The 26,231-nt window shown below is 45.9% G+C and overlaps 1 protein-coding gene and 1 long non-coding RNA gene across 11 annotated transcripts in view; one reads left to right on the top strand and one right to left on the bottom strand.

Moving 5' to 3' along the window:
• Window positions 1-26,231, bottom strand: part of LOC119445147 (zinc finger protein 182-like) — a 121,371-nt gene that overhangs the window by 43,242 nt on the left and 51,898 nt on the right. Inside the window, exons 2-3 of one of the 10 annotated variants that reach the window (XM_049664163.1) lie at window positions 23,678-23,929; window positions 8,379-8,462 (exon numbers count right to left, since the gene is read on the bottom strand). The exons of 4 other annotated variants lie outside the window; for them this stretch is intronic. In XM_049664163.1, coding sequence (XP_049520120.1) covers window positions 8,379-8,462; window positions 23,678-23,929 — 336 coding nt within the window. Of the gene's footprint in view, window positions 1-6,590; window positions 7,671-8,378; window positions 8,463-16,478; window positions 16,498-22,862; window positions 23,218-23,388; window positions 23,930-26,231 lie in introns of those variants that run through there. 5 more of the 10 variants (XM_049664161.1, XM_049664160.1, XM_049664159.1 and 2 more) reach the window with 5 other exon arrangements.
• The window catches only part of LOC125944131 (uncharacterized), a 113,598-nt gene that overhangs the window by 43,006 nt on the left and 44,361 nt on the right, over window positions 1-26,231 (top strand). Inside the window, exon 2 of the long non-coding RNA XR_007466149.1 lies at window positions 22,616-22,778. This is a non-coding gene — a long non-coding RNA (uncharacterized LOC125944131). The remainder of the gene's footprint in view (window positions 1-22,615; window positions 22,779-26,231) is intronic.

Raw genomic sequence — 26,231 nt, 5'->3', positions numbered from 1 at the left:
AAGAAAATGAGAACAATGTGCGTGACTGATGGTGGAATAGAACCTCTGTCATTGCGCACAGCAGTCCAGTACTCTAACCATTAGGCACCGATCACTTTTTTTAAATTGTACAACGTTCGAACCCGCTTGACTGACAAATAGTAGCCAAATCCAACTTAATTGCACATTTTGAAGCGCTATTAATAAGTCAGTCAAGCCATCTAACCAGCAGCGGCCTGAGCGCGCACTGGCAAGCGTGCTTGTGATCTCACCATAAATTTCGCGTGATTCGACGCTAGTTGAGCATTCAAAGCTAGTCGAAATTAGCGGGACCCGACAGCTACGACACCGATAAGGAGGGCGTTGAAAGTGTAATTCCTACACGGGCGGCCGTGGTCCAGCGTCAGCAGCCTGTAGTCGGCTCCTTCCAGAGCCGACTATATTGTCACGTCCTAGTAGGAGACGAGAAACCCGGTGTACAGCACGGATAACAGTACTCTATCTAAGCAGCCAACGCGACGTCGTTGCCGTCTCTATTTTTCCACCCGCACGCTACTTCAGCGTCGTCTTCATGGCCTGGTACATACCGGCGGCGGTGATATAGGATGTGGCATTTGCCCCTCCTCTGAAAAAAAAAGCATCGTCCCGGTACGCCGAGGTCCGAAGGCAGGGCAGAGAAGGTGCAAAGTTTATGTCAGGAGGAAAAGTATGGCTTCATGCGAAGCACGTGCACAACCTCGGGCATATGCCGCCGGCGTTTGGAGCAGCAAGAACTGTCAGAAACCAGTTCATAATTCACATCACTGATGCGGCGCAGAACTGTGTATGGTCCGAAGTATCACCGCAGGAGCTTCTCAGATAGCCTCCGCCGAAGAATGGTAGTCCAGACCCACACCTGGACGTTGTACATGACGGGTCTGTGGCAAAGATTGTAGTGTCTGGCATCGTAGTCCTGTTGTTCTCAGATTCGCAAACACGCAAGCTGCCTGGCTTCCTCTGCGCGTTGCGTAAGCTCCTCGGCCCCAGTTCTCATCATCGTCGAACTTGTGTGGGAGCATCGCGTTCAACATTGTTGTAAATTCCCGGGCGTAAACGAGGCTGACAGGTGTCACGCATGTTGTCTCTTGACGAGCCATGTTGTATGCAAATGTAACGTAAGGTAATATCCCGTCCCAGTTCTTGTAGTCTATGTACATACTCATCATGTCTACCAGAGTCTTATTGAAACGTTCTGTTAGCCCATTGGTTTGGGGGTGATAAACGGTTGTCTTCTGGTAACTGGTACCACTCAGTTGCAAAACAGTATCCAGAAGCGCAGCCGTAAACGCAGTATCTCTGTCTGTGCCAGTATCTCTGTCTGTGTCAGTATCTCTGTCTGGGAGTGCCATGCCTTAGGACAACAGCTTCGATGAAAAATCGTGCTGCTTCTACTACTGTTCCCCGTTGGAGAGCGCCTGTTTCGGCGTATCAAGCAAGATAATCAGTGGCGACAATTATCCATCTATTTCCGGTAGTAGACATTGGAAATGGACCTAACAGGTCCATTCCAATTCGTGCAAGAGGCGCATCCGGTATCTGAACAGGATGCAACAGTCCAGCTGGCTTGTCAGGTTGGGTTTTGCGGCGCTGGCAATCCAGGCATGTCTGAACCACGGCCGCTTGATAAAAAAAAAAGGTGCAGCCTGCCACGTCAGGTGCGCTGCTATGGGAGCAAACGTGACGGCCGCAGTTGCATTGTCGGCCACTTGGCTGGGCCGACAGCACTAGCTGACGGGGTTGGAACGCATCGGCTTGCACGCGCGACGGCGTTCCAAGCGCGTTCCTGACGCATTTGCTATGCCGATGCCAGAGAACAGCCCCCGGCCTGTGGCGCCGCGGCGGATCACACCGTTTTCTATGCACGCGGCAGGCCGCACCTTTTTTTTTATCGAGCGGCCGTGTCTGAACATAGCGTTTCACGACCGGCGCAAGTTTCGGCCAGTAGTACTTTAGGCTGATTCGTGACAATGTGCAGGTGTAGCCCAAGTGACCAGCGGTCGGCTCCTTGTCCCGAAGAGATGCGGGAATGACGAGTAGGTAGCTGCTGCCACTAGGTGAAAAGTTATTTTTATAGAGGAGGTCGTGGCACAAGCAAAGCAAAGGCAGCCCTCTGGCAAATAACCTCGGCACACTCCTTGTTCTACCCTCTAAGTAATCTATAAGAGGCACCAGTTCTGCGTCCTCGCGTTGCTGGCATGCAACGGAGACAGTATCAACCATGCCTAGAAAAGCAGCTACGTCATCGTCACGCACTGCAGTCTGAACAGGAGACCGAGAAAGGCAGTCGGCATCGTCGTGCCGCTTCCCCGATTTGTGCACAACGGTGAAGTCGAACTCCTGGAGCCGAAGACTCCAGCGTGCAGGCCGACCAGCTGGATCTTTTAACTTAGTCAGCCAGCAAAGTGCGTGACGATCACTGATAATGGTGAAACAGCGATCATACAAATATGGGCGAAATTTCAGGACAGCCCACACCACTGCGAGGCAAATCTTTTTCTGTAGTGGAGTAGTTGGCCTCCGTTCTTGATAGCGTCCTGCTGGCGTAAGCAATAACTCTTTCGGTGCCGTCCTGCCGCTGAACAAGAACTGCACCAAGGCCGACATTACTAGCATCGGTATGAAGAATCGTCAGGGCGTCTTCATCAAAATGAGCGAGCACAGGAGGCGTCTGTAGCTGTTGCCGGAGATCGTGAAATGCCCGTTGCTGGTCTTTGCCCCACACGAAAGGGACATCCTCTCTGGTGAGACTTCTGAATAGCCACGCGATACGCGAAAATTCCGCTATAAACCGCCGGTAGTAGGCGCAAAGGCCCAGAAAACGTCGCTAGGCCTTTTTATCAGACGGCGTCGGGAATTAATACATTAATTGCATTAATGACGGCCCTGGCGATGGAAACGCCCTGACTCAGTACCGGTGCATTGATGTGTTCAGCGACTCCAGTCCCGCTGTGTACATTGTCGCAGATAACAGGCATGAGGGAACAGCTTCGTATCGGAAGCGTCACGTCGGCAGCGACGATGTGTAAACACGGTCACTGGTGTTCCACGGGGTCAACGTCGTCTGAGCTCGTAGAAAATGTAACGATGTGGTCGCGGACATTAATCACTGCACCGTACTCTCTCAAGAAATTCATTCCCGAAATAAGTTCTTTACAGCACTCAAAGAGAATGACGAGGGTGGTGACAAAGGCCGAGTCGGCGATAACTATTCTGGCTGTGCATTTTCCAATCGGCGTCATCAACTGGCCCCCGGCAGTTCTGATGTTGGGCCCCGATCCACGGCGTCTTCACTTTTCTGAGTCTGTCGGCTAGCTTTAAACTCCCTATTGAAAAATGGGAACCTGTATCAACGAGAGCGGTCACTTTGTGGCCGTCAATGCGAACCACACGATCGGCGCTGACGTCATCGGTTACATGGGGTGTGGCGGGAGTCGCCAGAGTCCTAGAGTCGTTGATCGAAGGTGATGGGCGCTCTTGGGAAGCTAGACGGTTTGCAACCTCACCCCTGGAGGTCGCTGCCTCTAGTTTCCCCGGCGTGGGCTAGGGGACCTGCCCTTAGAGACGTCAGGAAAAGCACGCCGGTTGGTGAAGTGAACCGAGCCGGAGATGGAGAACACGATCGAGACGTCGTTGAACCTTCTGGCCGGAAGTTTGTAGCATTGTCGTCGTAGGTGTGTGGAGCAGCTTCAAAGGGAGGGTAACTCTAGTTGTAAGGGAATCTCGGAAACCTAGCTGCACAATAGTGGCAAGCTCGGTAAACATGCCCTGCTTCGCCGGAATGAAAGCATAGCGGCCTGCGGTCAGCGGTGTGCTACAAATCTGTTTTCCGAAGCGGGTAGCCGGTAGGAAATTCTCCGTAAGACCGAGGTGCAGCGATCGGCTGTCGACAATACGGCGTTGCTGGTGGCAGCGGTGATTGTCGACAATAGGGCATTTGGGATGGCAGCGGAGTGGTTGACGGTGTTTGCAGCATCGAAGAGGCGGGAGTTGGTCTACAAACAGCTTCCGCCTAAGTGAATCGTCGCGGCAAATCGACCGGCAAAGAAAAGGCCTGTCGAGCTTCCTCCCGGACGACATCAGCGACAGAAGCCACATTGACAGAAGCCAAATCGACCGGCAAAGAAAAGGCCTGTCGAACTTCCTCCCGGACGACATCAGCGACAGAAGCCACCGCTGGTGCCATGGGATGATGATGATGATGATGATGATGATAAGTGGTTCCTGAGGGAAAGGGAAAGGTTGGCGCTATCTTCTGCAGCCCTTGAGGGAGCACGGCTCAGCGCCATTAGCCATCCCGAGCTGGCGGGTCTCCTCTCGCACAATCTCTCGGACGACTTCACGCAGAGATGCTCCGCAATTCTCAGGGAGAATTGAAGCATTTATCCGCAAGTTCGTGCGGTCATATTGGCGGTACCACTGCTGTAGCGCCCGTTCAGTGGCGGTAGCCTCCTTGGTGAACTCGGCCACTGTCATCGGTGGATTCCTCACAAGTCCGGCAAACAGTTGCTCCTTCACTCCCCGCAAGAGATAGCGCAACTTCTTTTCTTCGGCCATGTCAGGATGTGCTCTGCGGAAAAGGCGGGCCATATCTTCTACAAACATGGCAACGCTCTCATTTGGCTTCTGAACATGAGATTCCAGAAGGCGCTGCATTGTCTTTTCTGTCGCTGCTAGTGAATGTGTCTAGCAGCTGGGTGCAGAAGGCATCCCATGTGGTCAGGCTTCTCTCCTGGTTACCACGTCCGCGCACTACCTTGAAGGGGAAAATAGGCATTTGCGAGTTTTTTCTGGGAGCCCCAGTCATTATAACTGGCGACACGCTCAAAATGATCCAGCCAATCTCGGACATCTTCAGTGGCGTCACCATGAAAACTTTCTCGAATCATAGGATTCTGGAGGGCCACCTGCGATGGAGTTGCAGGGGCCATGGCAGAAGTAGGTAGACGCCGTGCCGCAGGGTCCTCCAGGGGGTAGAACTTGGGCGTCAGGCCTAGCAGGCGATGGCTGTATCGGTGAACAGGGGTGTGGTGTGTGGTAGTGCGCGAAGACAAAGTTTAGTGAATTGTGAGCGTGAACATGGTGAGCGCAAGACGACGACAACAAAGAGCGTCAAGCACGAGGCGCCGCGGCACAAAGAAAAGCAAACAGACCAAGCGCCATCCAATTGGAAAGGACCACGGCGCCCGAAGATAACCAATCCAAAAGTAACACACCGACCAGAGGGCAGAAAAACGAGGCACACTGGCAGACGGGGGGAGAGAGTTCCAGAAGCGACACCAGGAGAAGGTCGGCCACCGGACCGGGGGTTGAAGACGGGCCGTCGAGTTCCGGACCCGAGCCTCCACGACTTCACCCGGCCGGGGCCTCTTGCCAGCCAGTTCCCGGACGTCGCCACTCCAACCGACCATGGATGGCTGCCCGAGGCCGGCGAACTCGTGAGCCCGCAGGCAGAACGCAAACAGTCGGGCCACGGGCCTGAGTTTGCACCGAGCTGCCTGGCCACGACACCGCCTCCAACTGCCCGTGCCGCCACGCCACCAGCGTTCCTTCTACAAGCCAGAGCTGCTGCGCTCAGGTTTCCTCAGTCTGTCATCATGCTGGTTTGAGTTATAGTTGTAGCATGCTGTGAACATTTCCTTGTGTGGTTGTACGTATAAGGTTGCTTTCCATACTTGCTTGCATTAAATGTTTTTGTGTGCTGTGTAACCAAACGGCTTCATCCTTTGATTCGGTCCTCTGAGACTCTACCTGAGAGACTTGCTTTGAAACAAGAACCAGCTCATCACAAGGGGTTTCGACGAGCGACCGTTCGAAGTAAGGCTCCGCGAAGGGGTGCCAAGCATAACGTAGTCGTACCCCACACTTCCACCAGTGTCACGTCCTAGTAGGAGACGAGAAAACCAGTGTACAGCACGGATGAAAGTACTTTATCTGAGCAGTCAATGCGGCAGCGTCGTCGTCTCTATTTTCAGCGTCATCTTCATGGCCTGGCAAATACCTGCGGCGGTGATATAGGATGTGGCAATATATATAAATTCGAAAGCAGATTTTCGCTTACTTCAGCCTGTTTATTAAACTTCATCAATAAATATACACAGCAACAGTAGAGAGAAGCGCACTGATCCAAACACCCTTCTTGACTGATGTCAGCTATTGGCAATAGCACCAGAATTTTCTGGACGCTTTATTACGAAACAAAGCATCCAGAAAAGACTGAGGACCAAGCTTCTGCTGAAAAGAGAGCATTTGAGAAAAAGGTGACTTCGCGCTCCGCATGTGAATTCCATGCACAGCGCACGACTGCAAAGCTTGGCTGAGATGTTGAAAATAGCTTATGCTATCCGCGGACTATGTTTTTTTCACAAAGCCCAAGGGGTGATTCAGGACCCCTTTACACATAATAATGAAAAGACGTCCAAGGACTCTCACAAGCATAGAATCTACAGGCAACAAAAATATAAGTCTAACAGAAAAAGCTCAGCAATAATTGCGTGCTGGCTAGATGGTAATCCATGAGTAGAGTTGAAGTGCGACATTGGCACAGGGGACAGGGAACCAGACACACTCTAGCTTTGAAGTGTTTTATTAAGAGAAATAACACGTATATATACAGTGAGGTTCCATGAAAGAACTAAGAAAAACATGAAAACCAAGAAATAATAAGTTTCACAACTCAGCACTACTGTGCAGCAGCAAGTGTACTTGAGAAAGTCCACTCTTGACAAAAGATGCACCTACGCGACCTTTACACATGAACCCTGTTAACACTGGATTTTTTCTGCTTCAACAATCTCTCGTGTGCACTGGCTTGGGGACCTGTACATTACCAATCTTTTTGAAAGTATTAAAACCACTGAAACAGCCTCTCACATTATGGAATGTGCAGGCGATCCTTTCAGTGCACTTTCACGAGAAGCTTCAAGGGCACAAAGGGTACTGAAATGGCATCTCAGCCATTTGGGCGAGCAGGCGTCGGTTCAGAGTACTCTTTCGTGAGAAGCTTTGAGGGCATGTAAGGCAATGAAATGGCTTGTCGCTTGTGTGGATGTGCACATGACTCTTCAGTGTGGACTAGTCCAATAAGCTCTGAAGACACAAAGCGCATTGAAACAGCCTCTCACATTAGTGGATGCGCAGGTGAACCTTTAGTGCAGACAGTTGCGAGAAGCTTCCCGGGCATGACGGCACTAAGTGGCATATGGCCTGTTTGAGTGCGCAGGTGTCGGTTCAAAATACTCTTGTGAGAAGCTCTGAGAGCATGCAGGGTAATGAAATGGCCTCTCGCCTGTGTGGGTATGCACATGCTTTTTCAGTGTGGACTTGTCTGAGAATCCCCAAGGGCACTGAAATGGCCTCTTGCCTGTGCAGATGCACACGTGACTCTTCAGTGTGGGCTTGTCTACAAAGGTCCGAGGACATCAAGGGCACTGAAATGGTTTCTCATCAGTGTGGGTGCGCACATGATTTTTTAGTTAGACTTGTCCAAGAAGCTTTGAGGGCATGAGCACTGAAATGGCCTCTCGCCTGAGTGCGTGCACATGATTCTTCAGTTAGACTTATTTGAGATGCTTTGAGGGCATGAAGAGCACTGCAATGGTCTCTCGTCTGTGTGGGTGCACAGGTGTCGGTTCAGATGACTCTTTTGAGAGAAGCTCTGAGGGCATGCAGGGCACTGAAATGGTCTCTCGCCTGTGTGGGTGCGCAAATGATTCGTCAGAGTAGACTTGCTTGAGCAGCTCTGAGGGCATGCAGGGCACTGAAATGGTCTCTCGCCTGTGTGGGTGTGCACATGATTCTTCAGTGTAGACTCGTCCAAGAAGCACCGAGGGCATGAAGGGCATTGAAATGGCCTCTCGCCTGTGTGAGTGCGCACACGATTCTTCAGTTAGACTTGTCTGAGAAGCTTTGAGGGCATGAAGAGCACTGAAATGGCCTCTTGCCTGTGTGGGTGCGCAGGTGTTGGTTGAGATGACTCTTTCGTGAGAAGCTCCAAGGGCATGCAGGGCACTGCTATGGTCTCTCACCTGTGTGGGTGCGCACATGCTTGTTCAGTGTAGACTTGACCGCGCAGCTCTGAGGGCATGAAGGGCACTGAAATGGCCTTTCGCCTGTGTGGGTGCGCAGGTGTTGGTTCAGATTACTCTTTCGTGAGAACCTCTGAGGGCATGCAGGGCACTGAAATGGTCTCTCACCTGTGTGGGTGCGCACATGCTTCTTCAGTGTAAACTTGTCCGCACAGCTCTGAGGGCATGAAGGGCACTGAAATGGCCTCTCGCCTGTGTGGGTGCGCACGTGATTCTTCAGTGTAGACTTATCTGCGCAGCTCTGAGGGCATGAAGGGCACTGAAATGGCCTCTCACCTGTATGGGTGCGCATGTGATTCTTCAGTGTAGACTTGGCCGAGAAGCTCCAAGGGCATGAAGGGCATTGAAATGGCCTCTCGCCTGTGTGAGTTCGCAAGTGTTGGTTAATATTACTCCATTGTGTGAAGCTCTTAGGGCATGAAGGGCACTGAAATGGCTTCTCGCCTGTGTGGGTGCGCAAATGTTTCGTCAGAGTAGACTTTCTCGAGCAGCTCTGAGGGCATGAAGGGCACTGAAATGGCCTCTCGCCTGTGTGGGTGCGAACGTGACTCTTCAGTGTAGAATTGAGCGAGAAGCTCTGAGGGCATGAAGGGCACTGAAATGGCCTCTCGCCTGTGTGGGTGCGCAGATGTCGGTTCAGCAGACTTTTTTGTGAGAAGTTCCAAGGGCATGAAGGGCACTGAAATGGCCTCTCTCCTGTGTGGGTGCGCAGGTGTTGGTTAAGATGACTCTTTTGTGAGAAGCTCTGAGGGCATCCAGGGCACAGATATGGCCTCTCGGCTGTGTGGGTGCGCAGGTGTTGGTTGAGATGACATCTTTGTGAGAAACTCTGATGGCATGAAGGGCACTGAAATGGCCTCTCGCCTGTGTGGGTGCGCAGGTGTCGGTTTAGCAGACTTTTTTGTGAGAAGCACTGAGGGCATGAAGGGCACTGAAATGGCTTCTCACCTGTGTGGGTGAGCATGTGAGTTTTCAGTGTGGACATTCTTGAGAAGCTCTGTGGGCATAATGGACAATTAAATGGCATCTCCCCTGTGTAGATGCGCAGGTGTTGCTTCAGATTAACCTTTTGGCGAAGCTCTGAGGGCATAAAGGGCACTCAAATGGCCTCTTGCTTGTGTGGGTTGCAGGGTTGCTTCAGCTTGAACGTTTTTGAGAAGCTCCAAAGGCAGAAATGGAATTCAAACAGATGCTGGCTCGTATGGATTGTGGTGCGTGCTTCAGATCACTTTCATCCATCTCATGGGCACAGGAGTTACAGCCGTGGCAATATCCTTGATGTGACTGCACCATCTGCAGTTGCTTGACGGCTGGAATGGCACAATGCTGCACCAAGAAAAAGAGACATGTTACCTGAGTAATACTTTTCACTTCAAAAGAAAAATGTTATTACAATATGCCAAAGAAATGAAAGAACATAGATACTAGTTCAAAAGATCAGCTTTTTCGTTCAATAAGTCTTGTTGGTGATTTTAGATCAGACCAGAGAAGAGCAGGATCACCATTTCGATTTGCTGAATATATTTTTGTTTGTGCAATGACCAATTTTGTGAAATCTACATGTTTGCTTAAAACATTTTTTTAACTGTAAAACATCCTAGTGAGTGAACTAGGAGTATAGTATTAGCACAAGCTGTTTTTTCAACCAAATGCGACAGCCCAAACATTCAGTAATACTCTCATGAGCCTGGTGACCAAAATAAGAGCAATATTTTGTCTCAAACTAGGATTTCCCATATTGTGTGTTGTGGTAGACTTACATTTTCGAAATTTATAAATGCTGCAGACTCACTTGAGTCTAGGCAGGAGTGTATAAACTCAAAATGCAAACATCAAGGAACAAAATAAAACAAACACTAGAAAAGAAAATTACATAGCTAAACTCATAAATATGTCTACATTTCAACTTTTACCATTGCTCTTAGGCAATTCATGCAATTCTTTGCCTAATAACTGAATATCTATATATATCATTCATGGCATGTAGCTGCTGTATCATTCTTTTGTGGTTTTGATGAGCATTCATACGAGAAACGGGTCACAGATAAAGCGATTTCGTAATGTTGGACGTTGTTGTGGCATATTAAATACAAGAGTTTTAGCCTGTTTGGTGTGTCTTGACTGGCGAAGACCGCTCAGCATCTGCAATACAATATCATTTGTTCTGTAGTGATTGCAGATGAAGCTAACTACTATTCGCTGTACTTATTCTAATTTCAATTTTTTTTTTTTTGCTTACAGATACCGCGGAGCTTACGTATATTCGAGGAAGCGTAGTGAACGCTGCATGCATTACCTCGATGGAGGCTCCTGAAAGTTTGCGACAAGGGTCCCATAATGTTCTGAGAGCGCTCGCACAAATGTTTTCAATGTGCTTGTTCCAACTACCTCATGTGTTCCATTAGCATGTGTTTCCAATAGGCAGAACCATCATTAAGTACAATGTTGCCAATGAAATATGGAAATGTAAAGGTGTCTTCGTGCTGCTGCTTATCCTCATAACAAAGCACTTATTAATGTTTAAGTTCATTTCCCACTCTTCACACCAGCGGCAAACCTTATCAAGATCATTGCTGAGACTAGTTTGATTGGCTCTTGATTTAACTACTGTGTACATTACACAGTCGTCCGTAAAAAGCTTTATTTTAAACCGGAATCAACTATGTTTGCTATGTCATTGACATATATTAGGAACAGAATGAGTCCCAAGGCCGACCCCTGTGGTACGCCTGACATGACAGGAAGTGTCTCAGAAATACAATTGCCGACCTCGACGTACTGAACAGGTTTTGAGGCAGGCTCTGGTAAAATGTACAAGTTTAATGTCTATCCCAACTGCATAAAGCTTATACAAAACTTTATAATGGGGCACTTTATCAAAGACCTTGGCCAAGTCTAAAAATATTGCATCTATTTGTTCCCTGTTATTAACTGCGAAGTAATATGTTGTAAAGAGCTGAATTACAGTCGACAAGCCTTCCCTAAAACCACGCTGGACTTCAGACAGCAAGTTGCTATCATCTAGGTATTGTTTAAGGTGCCGACAGATCACAAGCTTTAACATTTTGCAGCAAAGTGAGGTCACTCAGATAGGACGATGATTTCACACCCTAAGAGCGGATGCGGAGCTAAAATCGTGATTGTCGCCAGAAAAATGCATTTTATATATTTGGTTATTTTGGATTCCCAGACACATAAAGAAGCTCATCCCCAAGTTTGGTGGCAATCTTTGCCATCAGAAAAAAAATGAACTCTCTTATCGTGACGGTCGCACGCATTCGCTGTCAAGAACGCCAATGAACACTGTATTTAAAACACGGCCAAAAAGCGGTCAAGAAACTGAACATGGTGTCAATACCTGCATCAGAAACTTTGTTTTTCACGCATTTTAATCATGAGAGACCTTCCACAGAGCGCATACCAGACTGCAAAGTAAAAACTAACAAAGAAACAATATCCTGGCCACAACACTCTTGTCTGTGAATGCAGATATGGATGCTGGACGGCTCTAATGCTGAGAAAGAGTGTAAGCAACTTGAAGCAATTGCCGTAGCGCAGGTTCAAGTTGAAGAAGAGGGTCCAACATATGAAGCAGGGCACTTTATTATTTTTGGTCTTAATTAAATAGCGTGTTCTGAAATCTTTGAGCTCACTTTTATCAGTTTACACTTTTTGGCCGAACAAGACTTTTAGGAAAACTATCATTTCCAAGCTGCTTGCCCAAAACCTACTTTCAATATAGTTTCTGGGCTCAAATTTTGATTTATAAATTTTTATTACCACAATACATTATTACCTATGAGACATATAACGACAATGAAAAAATTTAACAGCTTCAAAGTCATCATACTGATATAGAAATGTAATGAAAACATGTGACTAACATTATTCGTAACCCCTCTAGAAGGTATCTAAAGAAATCAATAAGTCTACATTAGAGTTTTCCTAAGGTTACGTGCTTAATCAGTCTGTATGACAACCATAACTTCTTTTATATTTGATCTGTATTAATGAAATTTAGGAAATAAACAAGATACATAAATGTTAAAATTTTTATAAATATCTGTGCAATGGTTCAAAAGTTAATTTTCAGCGTTACATCCCCATTATGGGCTCATATAACATTGGTATAGGTACTGTCAATTATATAACATTGGTATAGGTACTCTCAATTGCAAAAGTTTAGGAGACGCAGGATCCGCCACCAAGAAGCTGAATTCTCACGAAGCGTGGTCACACAGCCTCAAATTAAATGTTCCAGCATATGGTAGCCTTCGCCACCTACACAGTGATTCATTAAGTTAGAAGTGACATGCCTTAACAGTGCAGGAATTCAAATTTGCAGAGGAAACCGCAGACCGTAAACTTTTGCGGTTGACTGTACAATTTTAGATGTACACACCGCATTAACGATGCATTAAATACATATAGTTATAGTAAACATATTCCAACATTTTCCTTTCTCGTTACAATATCTTCCTGACATCCTTCATATTTTGCACCGAAGAATTATACATACAATCCATTGCAAGAAAAAAAAAAAAAAAGCTATGTTACGGGCAGCTGTATAGAATTGTTTTCAGATGTCACAGTTGCCCCAACAGATGGCGTTGGTGCTGGCTTTGATCACATTTGCGCTAACGTTTGCAAATGCCATTCGGTGCTTAAAATTGGATATTATGTTGGAATTGGAAGTTAATCAAAGATTGGTAAGCTGCTTGGCTTTGGGAGCCCACGGCAAAAGCACGAATGAGGCAGTGCAGGCGGACATGGGTTGGGCCTCATTTGAATTTGGAGAAGCTCAGAGCAAAATTAGTTGTGAAGAAAGACTCAGGAACATGGATTGAAAATAAATGGGCACCTAAAGTGCACAAATATCTGTACGCCAAAAGCGTGGACAGAGAATGGAAGAAGAGGTGAAGAAAGTTGGCAACCAGGTACAATGTAATTGAGAGTGTAAGTAGACAACCAGGAGTTATCAAAAAGAACGTTAGAGGTACAGAGACAGTAAATCTAATGCAGTAAAAGATAGAAACAAAGCAAACCATGCAGATTTAGAAGAATGGCAAGAAAGAAATTAGAAGGAAAATTTTGCATGATAACACAAAGGGCAGTGCCTTGCTATTTGAGGCACAAGCTGGTTGCCTAAGGACAAAAACAACCGAGCAAATATTCGCAACAGGATGAAGCATGCGTCTCCTGCAGCGAACATCGGGAGACCACTCCGCACATCCTAATGGAATGCGAAGGGATTCACCCAGTGAGAAATGTAGGTAACGCACTTTCCAGAAGCTCTTGGATTTAACGTGGACGGAAGCATCAACCGGTCAGCAGTTGAGATAAGCAAGAGACGTTTAGAGTATTGGTGGAAAAAAAGCAGGGAAGAGATTGATACGACCGGATCCATTACAGGCATATGTAGATAGATAATTTTCGAGCAAAAGAAAAAAAGAAGAAAAGGTTAAAAGATCTATACAGAAATGCTAGAATAAAGAGCATGTATAGCATACCTTTCGCTGAACTGTCAAAACTGATCAACAAGAAGAAAGTAAGGGATATTTGAAATTATAACGTGGGAAAGATTGAGGAAGCCGTAAAATATGGACACAGCATTAAATCAGTAAGAAAGCTTGGCATAGGACGACAAGGCAAGATGTATGCACTGAAAGATAAGCATGGTAATATCATCAGAAATTTCGATGACATAGTAAAAGCAGCGGAAGAATTCTATACTGACCTGCACAGTGCCCAAAACAGCCAAGCTACTTTCATTCGAAATAGTGACGAACCGGATACACACGCTCCTTATATAACTAGAGATGAAGTTAGAAGGGCCTTAAAAAACATGACCAGGGGAAAAGCTGCTGGAGAAGATGGAATAACAGTAGATTTAATCAAAGATGGAGGAGATATCATGCTTGAAAAGCTTGTGGCCCTTTATACGCAATGCCTCACAACTTCAAGTGTACCAGAGAGCTGGAAGAACGCCAACATTATACTTATCCATAAGAAGGGAGACGTTAAAGAATTGAAGAATTACAGACCCATTAGCTTGCTTTCAGTATTATATAAAATATTCACCATGATAATTTCCAATAGACTCAGGGCAACACTTCACTTCAGCCAACCAAGAGAACAGGCTGCCTTCAGGAAGCGATATTCTACGATGGATCATATCCATGTCATCACTCAGGTAATCGAGAAATCTGCGGAGTACAATCAACCTCTCTATATGGCTTTCATAGATTATGAAAAGGCATTTGATTCAGTAGAGATACTAGTAGTCATAGAGGCATTGTGTAATCAAGGAGCATAGCAGGCATACGTGAATATCTTAGCAAACATCTACAAGAATTCCACAGTTACCTTGGTTCTCCACAAGAAAAGTAGAAAGTTACCTATCAAGAAAGGGGTCCCAGGCAAGGAGACACAATCTCCCCAATGCTATTCACTGCATGCGTAGAAGAAGTATTCAAGCTTTTAGACTGGGAAGGCTTAGGAGTGAGGATCAACGGCGAATATCTCAGCAACCTTCAGTTTGCAGATGACATTGTGCTATTCAGCAACACTGGAGACGAATTACAACAAATGATTGAGGACCTTAATCGAGAAAGTGTAAGAATTGGGTTGAAGATCAACATGCAGAAGACAAAGATAATTGAAAGATTTGTGACAAAGATTTGTGAAATTTCCACATTCATGTGGTGAAGTCGAAAGACTCGGCTTTTCTTTCTCCTCTTACCTGTCCAGACCACTGCTCTCTGCTAAAACTAGACTTTAGCTTCTTATTGTTGGATTCATACAGCTTTTCTAATGCTTACATTTGGGCTACCCCATTAATAGGCCTCGTGCCAAGCTTCAAGACAAAAGGATGTCAGCATCACCGAACCAAAATTAGAAAAAGCAGAACACCAGAACATGAAGACGAAGGAGACACACTCAATCATTGTCATCACATGTAGATGAAGGTAATTTAGAACCACTTTCACAACTGGGAAGGTTATGTGCTAGAACACGAAGAAAGCACATATGCCAGCTTTATCCAGTACATAGGTGTTGAGTGGGCATTGGACAATCATGGCAGCTATTGGCACAATCTTGCTCTCCAGGATCAATATTCTCCTCTGACATCAATATTCTCCTCCTCCTATAGCCTTGCAAAGGATTTTGGGTTTCTACAGATGGGCAGAAGGGGACACTAGCAGACATCAAAACAAGCAAGGGACTTCTAAATCTCTTTGCATGATAACATTTTGCGCAGGGCAGCCATCATAGCAAGTTTTAGTCAAAGCGAATTTTCATACACAACACGTAAAGCAATATACTCCAGTGCTAGCTGCAGAACTGCCAGCACCGCAGTTCACCAATTAGGGAACGAAATAAGCAAAAAGATACTCAACAATTGGTTTAAAATTTAAATAGCTGATGAATAAGTGTCATAGCAGGTGCACTGATTGACGATAGTTAAACCTTGATATAAAGAAGTAGGTAAAATCGGCACTTAGTTGCATTGAACTAACGCTACACTGAAATTCAACCTCTTTGCAAAGTACTCTCGCCAACCGATTCCTTTTGCTCGAAAGAAGCGAAAGAATATAACTTTACCCCGTTTTCCCTAAAGTCCCTATATAAGAAAAGTACCGCCATCTACTCTTTCCTCCGCCACCTCCTTTCCTAAAGCGCCTGCTTTTTTCTTTACTTTTTGCTTGCCAAAGCCAAGTCGACGGTGGCGCACCTAGAAAGTCCACGTTGAAGCTTTCAAGCCGGGCGCGCGCCGCCGCTGCCGACTGCGGCTGCGCAGAGGTCTTTCAACATGGCTCTGAGGCGGAAAAAAAGAAAATATAAAGAAGTGAAAAGCGCGCGCTATCATCGTCCAATCGGAGATACAGGAGAGAAAGAAGCGGCGTTTATCAAAGGATGGTGGTACTTTTCTTATATAGGGACTTTAGTTTTCCCATTCCCACTATTCCCAAACACGGGCCACCAACTTCCATAATGAAGTTTTTCCGTTACATTCTATTTGCGGTAAAAGTGTATGTTAAGTTTCACGTGCTTTCGCTGGGAATTTGTACCTTTTTTTCTTTTTTGAGCGAGTACAGTATAGCATCTTTCAATTTCAATCATGGAGCGCTAGCTATCTGTGGTATCTCGAAAAGAGCGGGCGACATCCTTTATCTCGCCGATCGAGATTTTGCCGTCAGGAGAGAAAGTGTTGCGTTTAGCACTACTGATACTCATGCTTCTGATTTGCCACAGGAGGTAGGGAGCATTAGTCTTGGAGGCAGCAGAAAAGTACGGCACACCAAATCGGACCAAATAAAGTTCGTGTCACCGTCACCAAAGCTGGCCCTAAAAAACACGTGTGGAATACAAAACCTCCATGTACAAAACAACGGTGCGCAGATGATGATAACGAAGTAGCCACCAGCCGTTTGTGCGATGTGTGTCAGTGGTGCCACGGCTGATGATTTATCAGTAGATCTACTGATATTTAAAATTTTCTGTTGGTTGAGTGATAATGCACTTGAATCTACAGATATATTGTCTTTTCTGTGGAAACAAAAACAAGAACTGCTATTTTTTCAGTACTGAGGATGGATAAATGGACGGATGCTACGAGCGTCCTCCTTGAAACGGGGCAGTGGGTTGCTCCATCAAGCTCTTGTTTTTATTTCGTCTAATGCCTTACCTATATTTTTGAGAAAACACACAGTGTAAAGAATTCCTAGCATGAAACGTTCTGAACCATTACTGGGGACTCTGTTTTTGTACGCATGTTTGTTTGTGGTCTCCCTACTTTTCTGCTACCAAACCTCAATCCCCTTTACTATCCTCTAATGCGGACATGTTTACTTTCCCCCTGCTCTCCCTGAACTCAAAGTACAGTACTCAGACCAGAGTTAATATACTGACTCTTACAGTAGCGTACCCAGGATCTCTGCCCGGGGGGGGGGGGGGGGGGGGGGGTTGACAGTTTGCCAATACCATCTAAATAGCACTTATTTCAATTTCTTCACAGGGAAATTGTCAAAAAATTCGCTTTTTGTGAGTGTGCAGACGATGGCGCGTCTTATATCTTAGCTGCAGTATTCAAATGCGCAAGGAAAGAAAAAGGGTCAAACAAAAGAGGGGGGTTAAGTCGGCCTCAGGGGGGGGGGGTTACAACCCCCGAACCCCCCCCCCCCCGTCGGTGCATCACTGGACTCTTATATTAACTCTATGACTCAGACACTGTACTCAAGGGCTCCAAGGAGGTCAGAGGAGCCTAGACTGGCAGCTGGATAGATAACTTCACATTCCAATAAAACGTGTCCCATCGTTTCCCTAGCTTTAACGTAAACATTGCACTCGATGCGCAACCATCGTTTTCTTTTTCGTTTTTTTTTTTCAAGTCAAGTTTGTATTGCCTCACAAATGTCGGCGGTGGTGGTGGTGTCACGCTAAAACCCTGTGGAAAACTTGCGAAATTGGCATGGAAGGGTACGAATGTATGACTAACGTGACTTATAAGTCATGACATCAATATACCATCACATGCTTGTCAGTTACGTCACAATTAACGATAATAAAATCACGTGGCGCATACCCGCATTGGATATGTGGATATGAGCCAAGGACAAGAAAGACAGAAAGCAGTAAGGAAACCAAACTACCAAATGACCCATCAGGGTCGCTTGGTGTGTCGCGGGGAGGGAAAAGGGAAGGAAAGTAAAGACCCTGGAAATAGCTTTTTTCCAGGGGCTTTAAAGTAAAACCCCTCAATATAAAAGTAGCGCCAACCACTTCCCTCCTCCTCCGTTCCACTGTCCCGCTCACGCTCGGCGCGGCCACTCTAGCGCGGCCAGTGCGATCTCGATAAGTGGTGCCGCTCATGTTGACCCTGCCGTAGCAGACGATGGCTAACGCGCTACCAGAGGAAATCCGCGGAAAACTTCGATTGCGCCCTGCGGAGCAGTTTTTAAAGCGAGATTTTGCTTCGTCAGTGAGTAACTGGTCTTAATAATGCCGTTTTAGAAGCAGCAACGCGACGATGCGAGACGGCGTATTACCAAGTGTGCAGCAGCGTTTGCGCTCGCCGGATGGTAAACAAAAAAAGCATTTCGCCCGCGCCTTGTCGGTTGCAGCAACTAAAGGCGCAGCAGCACGCCATCACAATCAAGTTCTTGTCCCTAACACGTTTGATCCCTTTGCGTGTACAGCACTTTCGTCGCACAAGTCAATTGCGATAGGAGTGCGCTGGAAAGAAAATAATATACAAAGGCGCTACGCGTGCTTCCACGTCACGCGGATCGGCCAATGGGGGAGCGGAGGAGCTTGGGGCGACAGGAGGGGACTAGGAGGAAATGCCGGGGTATGTGCGGTGGCGGCAAGATCTAAGAATGGCGCTACTTTATAAGATAGAGGGGCTTTACTTTAAAGGGGGTTGGCGCGCGCTCCGCCGGGTTTCCCTCGCCTCAGATCAGTTTCGACGCTCGAATGGGAAGGCTTCGCAATGTACCCAGGAGCAGGCTGCATTTGAGCAACGGCGCCGCGAACTCGCTTGGGAAAGGGCTCGCCGTCGACGCGCCGAGTTTAGCGTGAGGGATTCCGAAGCGCAGGCGAAACGTCATCGAAGAGCCGCCGACCCTCCGATTAGGGCAAACAAAGAAGAACGCCTACGACAACATCGTCTTGCCACAAGCTTCGCTTACCTCCATTTTCTAAACGGGGGAAGGGCTGATTTCTTTTTTTGTTTTGGAGACGAATATAGTTCATTATATCCATTGGCAGGTGAATTTCACTTTTTGATATATGGATGAATCTCTATGGGGATTTCAAGGGCAATTTCATTTACTTGGTTATAACGAGGTACGAGTGTTATATGTTTGTATCTATCCGCTTTTCCACCTACCTAGGTCACTGGGTAGTTAGCGGTCGAATGGGTAGTGCATGGGGCGGCTGTGCTAGGGTAACAGGGTTAAAAACCAACCATCAGACCAACTTTGGTTGGTCTGATGGTTGGTTTCAGGGTGTCCTAGCCGAGACTTTCTCGCGTAGGACACCCGATATTTAACAGGCGTTCTGACCCACTTTACGTTGGCAAAAGTGTCATGGTCGAAGGCCATTTGCCATTCCAGAAGGCATTTCCCGGTGTTTGCTTCGCCAAAGCATTTCACAATACTGATTGTTGTCCGGGGGCTCTCTTTATCTGTGCAACATACAGCCACATCGTCTGCATATGCCAGAAGCTTTACTTTAGTGACTTGTACACGAAGCCCATGAACAGAGTGATTCTTGATAATACCCTTACACAATGTTCAGATATTGTTACGGGGTGATGTCAAAATGGGTTTATATACAATATTTACACAGTGACAGAGTGGCACCGTAACAACAAAGATGGTGGGTCGGGGCACAGCTCGTCCTCTTTTTGCAACATCTTCTTCGTCTGCAGGATTGGTGGCTCATAACATTACCCTCCAGCAGCAAAGCACCAACTCGGTGCAGTCGAAATACAACGGCACAGAAAAGCTTCACTGCACACATGTTTAATCAGTGTATGGGACATTAAGGGCTTCAGGCGGACGACATACACAATGTTCGTGCGGGGTTGAGCCGATGAGGATGAAGACAATGCAGCGATTTCATACGTTACGTCTTCAAAGTTAATACAAATTGTGTGCAAGCACTGTATGACCCCTTAGCCAAAGTCTAGTAGTGGGGTCATTTACAAATATGTATTAATAATCTTGTCAGTGACATTTTATAGCACAAAATAAATATAACGAACACATAGAGCATATAGAAAAACAGTATAGAATGAAAGGAACACTTGGTTAGTACGCCAAAAAAAATCTCGTTTGCAACTTAGCAAACAAAACATATTTGTAAACTAGTACATACTAGTTTGGCCGGTGTAGTACATACTAGTACATACTAGTTAGGCCGGTGTACGGGAACAGCAGGACATCACAACCCTCAAACACGTTCAGGTATGTGAAAGACAATAGACTGATTATGTATGCTGCAAGTCTGATGTGGCCCAACTACGTCTCTTGTCACCTTCATAAAAAGTTTGTAGTCGCAGTTTAGAGATATTAGCCAAGATGAGATTGCATCTTCCGTCTTGGAATCAAAACTGTGTATGCTTCAACAAATTATGGAGGTAATGAATCTGAATTATACGCCTCATGAAATGCTAGCGCCAGAACTTAGGCTATGCTTACCTTAATTAAATGTTTTATATAATACAGCACTCAGGCCATGTGGACCTGGAGATGTACTGGTATTGAAGTTTCCTATCGCCTTTGGCTCTTCAAGTTTCTGCGTCAAGTTCGGTCTTCACTTCTGAAAGCTCTGGCTATGCTATCATGACACATTCTATTAAATCTTTCAGAGTTGACAGGCTCATAGGCAAAGAGCATTCCGTAGTGTCGAGTGAATAAACACCTAATATCCTTGTTTTCTGTGATTTCGACTCTGTCATAAATGATAATTTTAATGTTCTCCCATTGGGCATGCGTTCGCTTGCGACTCAGAACCCTTTTAGTGGGGGTCTCTCCACCTGCCAAAGCTTCTGCTCTTGCACGCATCAGTGCACCTCGAAAAAGTCCTTCAGAGAGTTCAAGCACCTGCTTAATCTTGAGAATGACCTCACCATAAACCCTCTACTGCTTGCATTCTAACGCAGTAAACTTGCCAAGCATTGTTTTGAGCAGTGCTTCCTCACTTGTTTTTACATACGCTAGAATACTACAGTTGTCTATGGCTTTCACTTTTATAATATGTTTAAAATACTGCCATTGTTCCATTACCATTCTAATTTAACATCTTTTAACCCATCAATAACTATTCCTTGAAATGTTGAGTCCTGCAGCAAGATTGAGTTCACTATCCGAAGCTCCCATGAGAAGGCACCGCCCCTTTTCTGGGGCCTACGCTACAGGTTGTCAAGCAGTGATCAGGAAAATGAACAGGAGCTTTTGCATAACCGTTACATTTATCTATTACTTCAACAGGCAAGGAGATTTGATCTAAACGCACATGACTCTGCCCATGAAAATCTTTAAATTGTACCCCTTGTGAGACGTCAAAACATTCACCTGAATCATCAAGGTCAAACTGATATGATCGATTGCACGCTTTCTTCCCTCATTCCAAAGCCAGCCAGCTCTTTGAAACACTCAGCATGTGCGCCTCGCATCACTTTCTCATCTTCTTTCCTTGTGAGAGCTCGCACTTTGGGGCACCGTGCTAGAGTGCACTATCTCTGGGATCGGCCCACTTTTCCCAGTATTTTTATTGTATCAGATTATGCTAGTAGAAACTGTCCAACGTTGTACTGACTTAACATTCGCTCAAGTTAGGATTGTTTTAGCATTTATTTGTACAAATGTTATCGTCGCTTGACATCGCCGCTGGACGTACACATGATAGCCATCATCATCACCATCAGCCTATATTTATGTCCACCGCAGGACGAAGGCCTCTCCCTGCGATCTCCAATGACCCCTGTCTAGCGCTACCCGATTCCACCTTGTGCCGTAGGAACGTACAATTTTATAAGAAGTAGTCGCTGGCAACGTCAAAGTCCATGTTACTCTTGCTTACGCTCGTGCAATACCTATTAGAACCCAACATTCACCATGTCATAAGCTCGCGTCGAACGCCCGGCGTAGAAATCATGCCATTGTTGCCATGTGATATTCAACATGGTCGTCGTCGTGCTATTGTCGTTACACACAAACGCTCGCGACCAACACGCAACTACTTTAAACAGCGCTGGATAGCGAGGTACCAGCAAAATGCTTCAAATGGCACAGATTACCATAGTGCATAGGATCTGCACAACTTTTTTTTCTATCTTTGTGTGTGACTTGGGGATTTGAGAAAGCTGGCCCTCCAAGATTAAGAAAGCTTCCAAGATTGCGACATTCTAGCTGCTGCAACAGTGTGGCATACCACTATCCCAATTGAATGGAATGATCTTTTTTCTTTTTTTTCCTTGTTACGGCTCGTGCGCAATGTATTGTGCTTGTATGAGGAAGTGTGCCAGGCTGTTGCAAATGCAGAACACCACAATTTCAAAACTCATGCTTTTAGCGCAACACAATGTTGCCACTTTTTCTCAGCTGAGCGCTATACACTGCGCACAAGTTGGAACACAGAAAAAGCTGAGATCGTCCCAATGAATTTAATTTAGAGCATCAAAAGCATACAGCAAAGAGTCACGACCACTTGATCATCCTGCGGCTGCGTAAGATTGGTAGTGTCCACATCGCACAGGATCTCTCACCTCAGAGACTTCAGAGTAGCATCCAGTGCGCACAGGTTTGTGCAGTGAGATTTTCCTTCAGTTCAACGCCAAGTTATATGCATATTCTCCAGGCTGCGTACATTCAAACGCAATGTATTTAGTACCGTGCCAGTTTGTGCCTTAGCAAGTGCGAATTAGGGTACAGCATCACGTTTTAGCAGAAAGAGCAAAAGCATCATGCTTCTGTGTGGAGCTCCAGAACTGTACTTTTTGTTAGCTTATCGTGAATTTGGTAGACACGCAAATAAAATATGCAACCTTCTTTGACATTCTTGCTGACGCTGAACAAACAACCTTGTTTGGAACACCTCAAATTCGGTATGTGGGTGGCCTGCCTTCATGATCCTTTGATGATCATGAAGAAGGGCATCATAGCGCAGGTGATCCTTTAGTGCAAACAGTTGCGAGAAGCTTCAAAGGCATGAAGGGCACTCAAGTGGTAAATTGCCTGTGCAGGTGCGCAGGTATCGTTTCAAAATACTCTTTTGTGAGAAGCTCTGAGAGCATGCAGGGCAATGAAATGGCCTCTCGCCTGTGTGGATATGCACGTGCTTCTTCAGTGTAGACATGTCTGAGAATCGCCAAGGGCACTGAAATGGCCCCTCGCCTGTGTGGATGCGCACGTGATTCTTCAGTGTGGCCTTGTCTACGAAGCTCCGAGGACATGAAGGGCACTCAAATGGCCTTTCTCCTGCGTGGGCGCGCACAATTCTTCAGTCAGACTTGTTCGAGAAGCTATGAGGGCATGAAGAGCACTGCAATGGTCTCTCGCCTGTGTGGGTGCACAGGTGTCGGTTCAGATGACTCTTTTGAGAGAAGCTCTGAGGGCATGCAGGGCACTGAAATGGCCCCTCGCCCATGTGGGTGCACACGTGCTTCTTCAGTGTAGACTTGTCGGAGCAGCTCTGAGAGCATGAAGGGCACTGAAATGGCCTCTTGCCGCCTGTGTGGGTGTGCAGGTGTTGGTTCAGATTACTCTTTTGTGAGAACCTCTGAGGACATGCAGGGCACTGAAATGGTCTCTCGCCTGTGTGGGTACGCACGTGCTTCCTCAGTGTAGACTTGTCCGCGCAGCTCTGAGGGCATGAAGGGCACTGAAATGGCCGCTCGCCTGTGTGGGTGCGCAGATGTCGGTTCAGATTAGCCTTTTGTGAGAAGCTGTGAGGGCATGCAGGGCACTGAAATGGCCTCTCGCCTGTGTGGGTGCGCACGTGATTCCTCAGTGTAGACTTGTCCGAGAAGCTCCGAGGGCATGAAGGGCACGGAAATGGCCTCTCACCTGTGTGGGTGCACATGTGATTCTTCAGTGTAGACTTGGCCGAGAAGCTCCGAGGGCATGAAGGGCATTGAAATGGCTTCTCGCCTGTGTGAGTGCGCAGGTGTTGGTCAATATTACCCCTTTGTGTGAAGCTCTTAGGGCATGAAGGGCACTGAAATGGCCTCTCGCCTGTGTGGGTGCGCAAGTGATTCGTCAGAGCAGACTTGCTCGAGCAGCTCTGAGGGCATGAAGGGCACTGAAATGGCCTCTCGCCTGTGTGAGTGCGCAAGTGTCGGTTCAGATTACACTTTTGAGAGAAGCTCTGAGAGCATGAAGGGCACTGAAATGGCTTCTGGCCGGTGTGGGTGAGCATGTGAGTTTTCAGTGTTGACTTTCTTGAGAAGCTGCATGGGCATAATGGACAATGAAATGGCATCTCCCATGTGTAGATACGCAGATGTTGCTTCAGATTAACCTTTTGTACGAAGCTCTGAGGGCATAAAGGGCAGTTAAATGGCCTCTTGCCTGTGTGGGTTGTAGGGTTGCTTCAGCTTGAACGTTTTTGAGAAGCTCCAAAGGCAGAAATGGAATTCAAACAGATGCTGGCTCGTATGGATTGTGGTGCGTGCTTCAGATCACTTTTATCCATCTCATGGGCACAGGAGTTACAGCCGTCGCAATATCCTTGATATGACTGCACCATCTGCAGTTGCTTGACGGCTGGAATGGCACAATGCTGCACCAAGAAAACAAGATATGTTACCTGAGTAATACTTTTCACTTCAAAAGAAAAATGTTATTACAATATGCCAAAGAAATGAAAGAACATAGATACTAGTTCAAAAGATCAGCTTTTTCGTTCAATAAGTCTTGTTGGTGATTTTAGATCAGACCAGAGAAGAGCAGGATCACCATTTCGATTTGCTGAATATATTTTTGTTTGCTTAAAACATTTTTTTTAATTGTAAAACATCCGAGTGAGTGAACTAGGAGTACAGTATTAGCACAAGCTGTTTTTGCAACTAAGAGCGACAGCCCGAACATTCAGTAATACTCTCATGAGCCTGGTGACCAACATAAGAGCCGTATTTCGTCTCAAACTAGGATTTACCATATTGTATGTTGTGGTAGACTGTTACAATTTAGAAATTTACTTATAAATACTGCAGACTCGCTTGAGTCTAGGCAGGAGTGAATATACTGAAAATGCAAACATCAAGGAACAAAATAACACAAACACTGGGAAAGAAAATTACATAGGTAAACTCATAAATATGTCCACATTTCTACTTTTAACATTGCTCTTAAGCTATTCATGCCATTCTTTGCCTAATAAAAAATGAATATCTATATACATCATTCATGACATGTAGCTACTGTATCATTCTTCTGTGGTTTTCATGAGCGTTTTATTTTATTTTATTTATTTATTACATACAGCAGACCCTTGGGTCCAAGCAGGTGGGTAGTTTAAAAAAAACAGTCATATTACAAAAAGCAACAATACAAACTGTTTGAAGATTAACGCAATAACATAGATAATAAAACACAAAAGAGCAACAATAGAATCTGTTTCAAGATTAGTGCAATAAGATATAATACAACTGAATGCAAAACAACATTGGAATCTGTTCCTAGATTTTTGCAAAAATAGTGCTACAATAACAGATGTGAAATGGTGCAACAGTGATACTTCGGTGTGGTAGGAGAGACTAAGATGTCTGGATTAATTCGTTCCAATCTAAGACCGTGCGTGGAAAAAAGGAATACTTATAAGTGTCAGTTCTAGCAAAATAAGGTGTTAAAGAGTTGGGCTGATGGTGCCTTGTAGGTCTGGTTAGTAAGGGTGATAGATACGGTGATGGATCTATAGCAAGTTCGTGATTAAGAAGCAGTGAGAGGAAGTCGATTCGGAACTGTTTTCGGCGCATTTTAAGAAGGGGAATGTCATTGGCTATCATTATATCGGATGGAGTGTCAGTTCGTGAGAATTTGTTATAAATAAATCGGACTGCTTTCCTTTGTATTCTTTCAAGACACTTAATGTTTATTTGAGGATACGGGTTCCAAAGTACACTGGCGTACTCCAATTTAGGTCTGATTAAGGAAAAAAGCAAAGTAATTTAACATTGCTTGGGGTGGTTTGAAGTTTATGTTTTAGGAAGCAAAGCTTTCAAAAGGCCGATGAACAAATAATGCTAACATGTATATTCCAGGATAAATTAGCTGTTAATGTAACACCTAAGTATTTGTAATTGTCAACTTTTTTCAATGACGATGGGCCAAGTCTGTAAGTAAAAGACAGAGGTGTTTTTTTACGTGTTATAGGGAGGAATACAGTTTTGTCGGTGTTAACAACCGTCCCCCAATCTTTGCACCACATCAATATGTTATTCAGGTTGTTATTCAGCTCAATTTGATCATCGGAACAAAAAACTTCTTTGAACAAAACGCAGTCATCTGCAAACAGCCGGATTTGCACACCAGGAGTTATTACATTTACAATATCATTAATATAAGCCAAGAAGAGCAGGGGGCCCAGGACACTACCCTGTGGAACCCATGACGTGACTGG

The sequence above is a fragment of the Dermacentor silvarum genome, chromosome 3 (genome assembly GCF_013339745.2).
Source record: "Dermacentor silvarum isolate Dsil-2018 chromosome 3, BIME_Dsil_1.4, whole genome shotgun sequence".
Lineage (NCBI taxonomy): Eukaryota > Metazoa > Arthropoda > Arachnida > Ixodida > Ixodidae > Dermacentor > Dermacentor silvarum.
This window is presented reverse-complemented; position numbering and strand designations above follow the sequence as displayed.